The sequence below is a fragment of the Pseudophryne corroboree genome, chromosome 3 (genome assembly GCF_028390025.1).
Source record: "Pseudophryne corroboree isolate aPseCor3 chromosome 3, aPseCor3.hap2, whole genome shotgun sequence".
NCBI lineage: Eukaryota > Metazoa > Chordata > Amphibia > Anura > Myobatrachidae > Pseudophryne > Pseudophryne corroboree.
In genome coordinates, this window is record NC_086446.1 from 283359586 (window position 1) to 283366658 (window position 7073).

The 7073-nt window shown below is 36.5% G+C and overlaps 1 protein-coding gene across 4 annotated transcripts in view; it reads left to right on the forward strand.

Annotated features, from left to right (window-relative positions):
• The window catches only part of MYT1 (myelin transcription factor 1), an 81372-nt gene extending 75557 nt beyond the window's left edge, over positions 1–5815 (forward strand). For all 4 annotated transcript variants that reach the window (XM_063959214.1, XM_063959216.1, XM_063959217.1 and 1 more), the window contains 3 exons: positions 519–622; positions 2069–2212; positions 2936–5815. In XM_063959214.1, coding sequence (XP_063815284.1) covers positions 519–622; positions 2069–2212; positions 2936–3076 — 389 coding nt within the window. In that variant the 3' untranslated portion in view covers positions 3077–5815. The remainder of the gene's footprint in view (positions 1–518; positions 623–2068; positions 2213–2935) is intronic.
• The last annotated feature ends 1258 nt before the right edge of the window (positions 5816–7073 follow it).

Sequence of the window (7073 nt, forward strand, 5' to 3'; positions counted from 1 at the left end):
CCATGCTTTCCTTAAGGATAATGGACACAGTGCAATTTGTTAAACTCTATACTCAATTTGTTAAACTCCATACTCCAAACTCCACAGTGCAATTTGTTAAACTCCATACTACCTGTATTATCAGACTGTGATCACGATGCATTGGCAGAGCCAAGCATTCTGAAAAATTGCCATACTTGAATGTACAGAGATCTGACATGACAGCTGAGCCAAGAAGCCACTTCAGCTCGTGTTTGACCTGTTTTTATGTATTAACAATTCTTTATATAGTACCAACATATTATATACTGTAGTTTGTTACATATTTAAGCATTCACTTCGATTCCTGCCCCGGTGGAGCTTACTATCTTTATTTTCTACCACACATATATATGCGAATGCCACACATATAGGGAACTGGTAAAATTCTAAGCCTTGACCCCAGTGTTGTGATGTAGCAATAGTAACCACTGTGGCACTGTGCTGTATATGACTATGAGCCACTTTTCTTTGCCATTCTGACAGAATTCTTTTCACAGTGTTAGAGAATGATGAAGAAATCAAGCAGCTCAATAAAGAAATAAACGAGCTCACAGAATCCAACACCGAGATGGAAACTGACATGGTGAATTTACAGACTCAGGTCAGTGCTTCATGTGTCTTGTAGTCTGTCACCGTCATATTGATTCTCTCTGCCCAATGTGCAGGACACTTAACACATTGTATTATGTTTAGAAACTTTTAGGGTGGTACATTTATGAAAACTGGTGCAAAAGGAACATGTAGTGTTGTCAGTAGAGGGATGTAGTCATGTGATTGGCGGTCGAGAGCCCACCGGTCACTATACCGACTCCGGAATCCCGAGCGTTGGACAACCCAACAGTCTTCATGCTGACTAACAGGGACTATTCCACTAGTCCATGACACCCATAGACCGCAGCAAGCCCGCAAGTGCCTGAAGCCAGGACATGACGGCTTGCGGTTGGCTTAGTGTGGCCTGGCATTATTGTGTAGCAATAAGATGCCTGTTCGCAGCAACCCAAGTGATTTTCTACTTATTTCCTCTCCGCAACTGACTCAATGTGTCACAATAGAAGTAATCATTCATAGTATGTCCCTTGGTGATGAAATCAACAAAAAGCACGTGCTTGTGCTCCCAAAACATGGTCACCATGACCTTCTTTGCTGATGAAGTTGTTTTGAATTCCTTTGAAAGTCGGGACACTGCGTGTTTCCATGTAATGGATTCTTGCTTCGTCTCCAGTGTCACATGATGCATTCATGTTTCATCGCCTGTAATAACATGCTACAGGAACTTTACTCCCTTCTCATGATACCACATCTAGTGCATTAGAGACAATCCCATCTTATTGGTTTTGTGAACTACTGTGAGTTGTTTCGCTACCCAGCATGGACACTTTTTCCTGTATCCCCAGTTGCTCATGAACGATGTTGTGCACAGTACCCACTGAGATGTTCAGTTTGTCAGCAATATCAGTAACTCGAATGCATACTGTATATCCTCCTGAATCAGCTCTTCAGTTCCGCACATGTTGTCTTCTGTGGTGGACATGCCTGGCTGGCCAGATTGCTGCTCATCTTGAACATCTGTCCTACCGTTATCAAAGGCAGTGCACCAAACCCAAACCTGTTTCTATGACATGACATTATCATTGTACACCTCAAACAAGTTGCCGATGAATTTTAGCTGCTGATGTTCCCTTTAGACACAGAAATCTGATCACACTATGCACATCAACATTGTGACCATGTTTCTGCCAGCTACGCTATCTTACAACTGATGTTGAGACAATATGACTGATATAAAGCACAGTCTAATGAGAAGCAGTGGTCTACCTACTTAAATGAATAATCAGGCGTAAGTAATGTATAGTGACAGGTAATGGCTTAGGAAGTGTGTCAGGTCCATGTCATAATCTTGGATGATACTGCAGCAGTGCCAGAGTTTAAGGAGGCCACACTGGTAACCATCTCCCGATGGATGTATAGTTTATGATTAGAGTGTTTATGCAGGAAGACCTAAATTAGTATGGATTGCTAATTCTAAATATTTTTCTAATTACTACAGATAACATCAATGGAGAAGAATCTGAAGAACATTGAAGATGAGAATAAGGTTATAGAGGAGCAGAATGATGCCCTGTTTGTAGAACTTTCTGGGTTAAGCCAGGCCCTCATAAGAAGTCTAACAAATATCCGCCTTCCACACATGGTAAGTGTTAGAGTAGTGGTCAGTTAGAGTACTGCTCAACCCTAGCCCAGTCTGTTAGAATTTTCTACATTATAGAATGGTTTCTTTCCATCATTTAGCAGAAATGCTAGGTTCTTGTGTTTGTGACTAATGCTTCTCCAGTGAAACTCACCTATGCCAATACCAGTAACATTGTCCACCTACTAAGTGAAAGGTACTAGAGAAAAATAGGTGTACATCTTCTTTAACTCCAAAGCAGACAATGCCCGGGAGCCAGGCACCCACAGTGCCTAAAAGTTCACTGATAGGACCTGTCAGTCATTTATATATATCTTAGTGGCTGACCACTGTTTCCACACAATGGAGATTCACATTTTTCTGCTCTATACATGAGTCTACAGCCAATAAATTCACTAGGAAGGTGTGATATTGCTGAGGCACTGAACAGCTAAGGATCTATAATCTAGATTGCTTGGGACTGGAGTTTTCCAGATAAGGAGTTTTCTTGTAGTACATGCCGAAAATCTATTAAAACACATAAAAACTGGTGATCATAACTGTGTGCATGACCAAATTAGCAAAATGGGTCAATAATATACTTTTCCCTTTCCATATTATGGAACGGACTTTAAATAGCTTTCTAGATAAGGTATCCAAGACGTGTGTGTGTGTGTGTGTGTGTGTGTGTGTGTGTGTGTGTGTGTGTGTGTGTTTCTAGTAAAGTATGTATCTTTTATTTTACAGGAACCCATCAGTGAACAGAATTTTGATGCCTATGTGACTACTTTGACTGACATGTACAGCAACCAAGAGTGTTACCAAAACCCAGAGAACAAAGCATTGCTTGAGAGTATCAAGCAAGCAGTCAAAGGTATCCAGGTGTAATGAGGGAATATGAGGATTCTCTTGTCTAGTGTTCAGGTTCACAGACCTTGTGCTATGTGCATTAAATCACAAAACTTAATGGACCAAAATAATAATAATAATAATAATATAAAAAAAAAAAATTCAATGAAAAAGCCCAAAAAGCTGGACAGATACTGAACTTGTTTTGTCTTTCAAATGTGGAAACCAGACAGGAAGTCCGGGCTCATTCACAGCAAGGAGGTTCCCACCTGTAATTAGTGGTGACATATGACTGTAAATCGGCCCATGTCATGTTCTCCCTGTGTATGAAAACACAGAGTGATCAATTTATCTGCAGCAAATCCCTGAGGTTTGTACATGGACCAAACTCACCCAGAAGCCAAAATGGAAGCTTTATCTCTGCTGACTCTCTGTCTGGGCCATCTCACTCCTTGTGTCTTTTGCAAATTATCTGGCAGGGGAAGATAAAGACGAGTATTATTCATGAGAAGAGTTGTCAATACTTTTTATTTTTTGATTTTCACAAGAAACATTTGAAGAGCAGTTCTTTAATTCCGACAGAAGCGCAAAGGATTAAAGGTTCTCAGGGAAAGCTTTTGGAGTTACCAACTGCATAGTCCTTTTTTTTTGTGTGTCTTAACCCTAGCATAAGCAGTTGGCGGTCATTTATGAGCTGTGGCGGAAAGTATTGCTGACCAGCCTGGCAGTGAAGGCGATTTTGCAGTCAATTAAAATGGCAATAGATCGTTGGAGGGTCAGCTCATTGTGTCATGATACAATGTCTGCCATTTTTAGAATTGTGTATTATATTTGTCCCTCCTGTGCTAGAGTGCAGGAAATGTACAACAGAAACATTTATGCACCCTAAAGGAATGGTAGTTTGCCTTTTGGGTTGGTTTGCCAGCTCAACAATTATTTGGCTCCTCGTATTCTCTGTCAGAATTTATAAAAAGGCAAAAATCCAAGACCATCTCCACCTCTCACGGTGTATGAATGTCAGCTGCTCTGACATGTTGAGGTCTCACATTCTGAAATGTATTTATTTTTGGGACATTTTTATTGTAATAACAGGGATTTGTTTTCTACTTTTTTATTTATGCGAAAGACAGTTATTGGTTATTTTCAATACACCATAGAATCCTGTAGTAGAGCCTTCAACAACTAGTAAGAAGTGGATTTTCCTATATCTAGAAACATTTCATGTCCAAACTGAGATGTATAAATGTATATTTTATCATTACTTTGTAAATCTATGCTTCAAAAGAACGTCAGGACCTGTCATGTTGATACATAAGAATGATGCAACTGGCAGAAGGATCTTTCCAGATTAAATAGAACAGAAACTTATATTTATTTTCACAGCAAATTACTATTGAGATGCACTATCGTGACCCAAAAAGCATAAAGAAATACACTGTAATATTTCCAAAGTGCATCATTACATCTGACTATACACTATGCCTTTATACCATTTCCCTTTATGAAACAATTCACATTTCCAATGGTTAGAATACTACTAGGATGTTTGGAGTTATCTCTTGCGCAACATACAGCACTAAAGGGTTCTAATTACTATTTAATTTCTCACTGTGCACTTTAAGACCTGTGTGAGCTCCAAGTAATGACCTGTAGAAAAAATATCAACTAATGCACTGATGCTTTCTGTGGAAATCATCCAGAAGTGTATTATGCAGTGCAGAATCTTAACATGGAGATTTTAAACCAAGGGGGAAAAAATACTAAGGGACATGAAAAACTCTTAAATCTCTGTAAAAATGAACTACTAGTTTTTAAGATCCAGTGTACTTTGCACTTGGAAATGAAGCCCTGCTTTTGTAAATAGGATAAAAACCTGTTTGTGAATGCAAACCAGTTAGAATATTACCTATAGAACAGCTGCACTTCCATGGAGACTTAGTTATAGATTTAATTATTGTGTAAATTATTACATTTTTTTGGCAAGTTCTGTTATAATTTATTAATTCAAATTCATATGTGAACATTTGATATTTATTTAAAGTTTATGTTAATTTATTTTTTTTAACTGGACACCACATGGTAATAAGGGGAAAGACCAAAAAAAAAATTAAAACAATAAATAAAAACTTGATAAATTATATTCCATGGGAAAAAAAATAATAAAAAATAAAAACGCTATCTACAGCTAATAGTTTTGATGAAACCTAGTTATTTTTTATATATTTTGTTATTTATTCTTTTAAACAATGGGACTTTTTTAAAGATATTTTATAAAGCAGGAGTTTTGATATTTTTTGTTCATTTTAATTTTATTGGGCAAAGGGGAAAAAATAGATTTTTTTGTTTTGTTTTGTTGTAATTAATTTTCTTTAATTTATGTAATCCCTTATGTGCTAGGGAAGACTTTAGTGATATTTTGTGCAATTCACTTAGTCTTCTCTACCACAAAAGGCCACAATATTCCAGGCACTGATGACAGTATATAAAATACTGTTTTTATTTATTTATTAATTATTTAAGAAAAAAAACATGTGAACTTGTTGTATATTTATTTTGTCATGTTTGTGAGTCTGTTACGTGATTGTTTATGTGAAAAAAAATCCTGTTAATATTTAAAGTAAAATAACAAAAAAATAATGCTAATAATAAAAGGTTGCATTGAAGGCTGATGCAGACTAGCTGTTGTTCTGTGATAATCTTTCAAATACTGTGATTCCGGCCTCAGGGAACTTTCAAAAACCAACCTGACTTCACTTCAGAAATAAAACTCAAGTTCTACTTCTGGATATCTGTCTTTCTTATTCTCTTTGTTTTACCCAATTTATTTTAAAATGAAATCTTATAGCACATGTTATACAATTTCTGAGAACAATAACTAATCTGTGAATTATTGATTTTATCAGTGGTTCCAAAACTCGGTCCTCAAGGACTCCTAACGGTTCAATTTTCCAGGTCATCCGGAAGGTGCGCTGTATATGAACAACTGTCACTTTTTAAAAATCCACAGGTGACCTGGAAAATGTGAACTGTTAGGGCTAATTGAGGACCAAGTCTGGAGACCACTGGATTATATGGAGGATAATCTGTACTACATATAGAAGATGACTGTATACATAGATAGAATTATTTCTTTACATTTTTCTCATCCTGACTGACAACTGATGGCTCCCTGAGTGCCAATAAAATTGGCAACTTTAAAACATTTTCTCAGACAGATCATGCAAACATAAGAAATGCTTATTGCATTTTGGAAAACACGCCTATTTCTTACATTATTTTATTTCCCCCAACACTATGATTGGCACACTTCAGCGGTTGTTTTTTTAAAGTGGCAATCATTTACAAAGCATTGTGTTGCCTTGCAAATTATTGCCCCTTTAAAAAAACTTACGAGTTCGGCCGGCATCCCGCACCTCTGGAAAACTCTGACCCTATTACACATGACTTCTTGTTTGTAAAGGTAATATAGACATGGTTTAGATTAACACCAAAATGAAACCACTTTTAAAGAACTGGCATAATGTTTAAATATAAAAAAAAAGTTTGAAAGCAGTTTTCATTTTTTTTTTTATTGAATAGAAATTATTTTACTTCCAAATTAATGAATTTCTATAGTATAATAGATGTTTTTAGTTTTAAAAGTGATCATGTATCCTGTCCGGTTTAAATTATTATTAAAAGTAATTTTTAAGTTCATATAAAAGCCTATGGTCACAGAACTCCTCAGTGTCTTTACTATCTATATAATCTACAGTGTACAATACATTGGCCCCCATTTATCAAGCCTTGGAGAGTGATATATAGTATGGTGATAAAGTTCCAACCAACCAGCTCCTAACTGCCATGTTACAGGCTGTGTTTGAAAAATGACAGTTAGGAGCTGATTGGTTGGTACTTTATCACCGTGCTATTTACCACTCTCTAAGGCTTGACACATCTGGGCCATTATCTTTCAACTAAAACATATTGTATTAAGTATGTACATCTGTTATATTGTCTTTTGTATTTTTTACTATGTATGTCACTTATAAACATA